The 585-nt window shown below is 63.6% G+C and overlaps 1 protein-coding gene across 1 annotated transcript in view; it reads right to left on the bottom strand.

Annotated features, from left to right (window-relative positions):
• STRIP1 (striatin interacting protein 1) overlaps positions 1-585 on the bottom strand; it is an 8,008-nt gene that overhangs the window by 640 nt on the left and 6,783 nt on the right. Inside the window, exons 16-17 of the mRNA XM_009334752.1 lie at positions 333-459; positions 140-240 (exon numbers count right to left, since the gene is read on the bottom strand). Of these exons, the coding sequence (XP_009333027.1) occupies positions 140-240; positions 333-459 (228 nt within the window). The remainder of the gene's footprint in view (positions 1-139; positions 241-332; positions 460-585) is intronic.

Raw genomic sequence — 585 nt, 5'->3', positions numbered from 1 at the left:
CCACCCGCTGCAGCCGGGCACTTCCCTGGGTCTGCCTGCGCCGGAGCCATGGCCGGGGAGGGATCACAGAGGGGTAAAGCGAGCAAGGACCCCCTCCCCACACCCAGCAAGGATGCGGGCGGACACTCCCCTCCACTACCTGTTCTTGGCAGTGATGTAGGACATGATGTTCTGGTTGAAGAACTTCAGGATGAGCGGGATGCAGTTGGCGAAGACCAGATGTTGGGCCATGTACTCAAACTGGGGAGAAAGGCGGGCGAATGGGGACCCATCCTGGGTCCCACCCATCCCCAGAGCCCCGTGCAGGCCGGCCGGACCCTGGCCCGCCTCACCTGGTAGATGTGATTCAGCTTGAAGTGCTTGAGCAGGAGGAGCAGCACGGCGGAAATGGCTTTGACGATGATCTCCTTGTGCCGATTGACATCCACCCCTAGCTTCATGCTCTGCAGCACTGTGGTCCTGGGGGACACAGAGGGATCCTTGGGCTGGGGCACTGTCCGCACCCGGCCAGCCCCGGAGGTGTCGGCGGACAGTCCTGCCACCCCCTGGGCTCTCAGCAGCCACCTACAGCCAGCTCCCGCAGCA

This window comes from Pygoscelis adeliae, unplaced genomic scaffold, assembly GCF_000699105.1.
Source record: "Pygoscelis adeliae isolate BGI_AS28 unplaced genomic scaffold, ASM69910v1 Scaffold482, whole genome shotgun sequence".
Lineage (NCBI taxonomy): Eukaryota > Metazoa > Chordata > Aves > Sphenisciformes > Spheniscidae > Pygoscelis > Pygoscelis adeliae.
The sequence above is the reverse complement of the archived record's forward strand: the minus strand, read 5'-3'. Positions and strand labels throughout refer to the sequence as shown.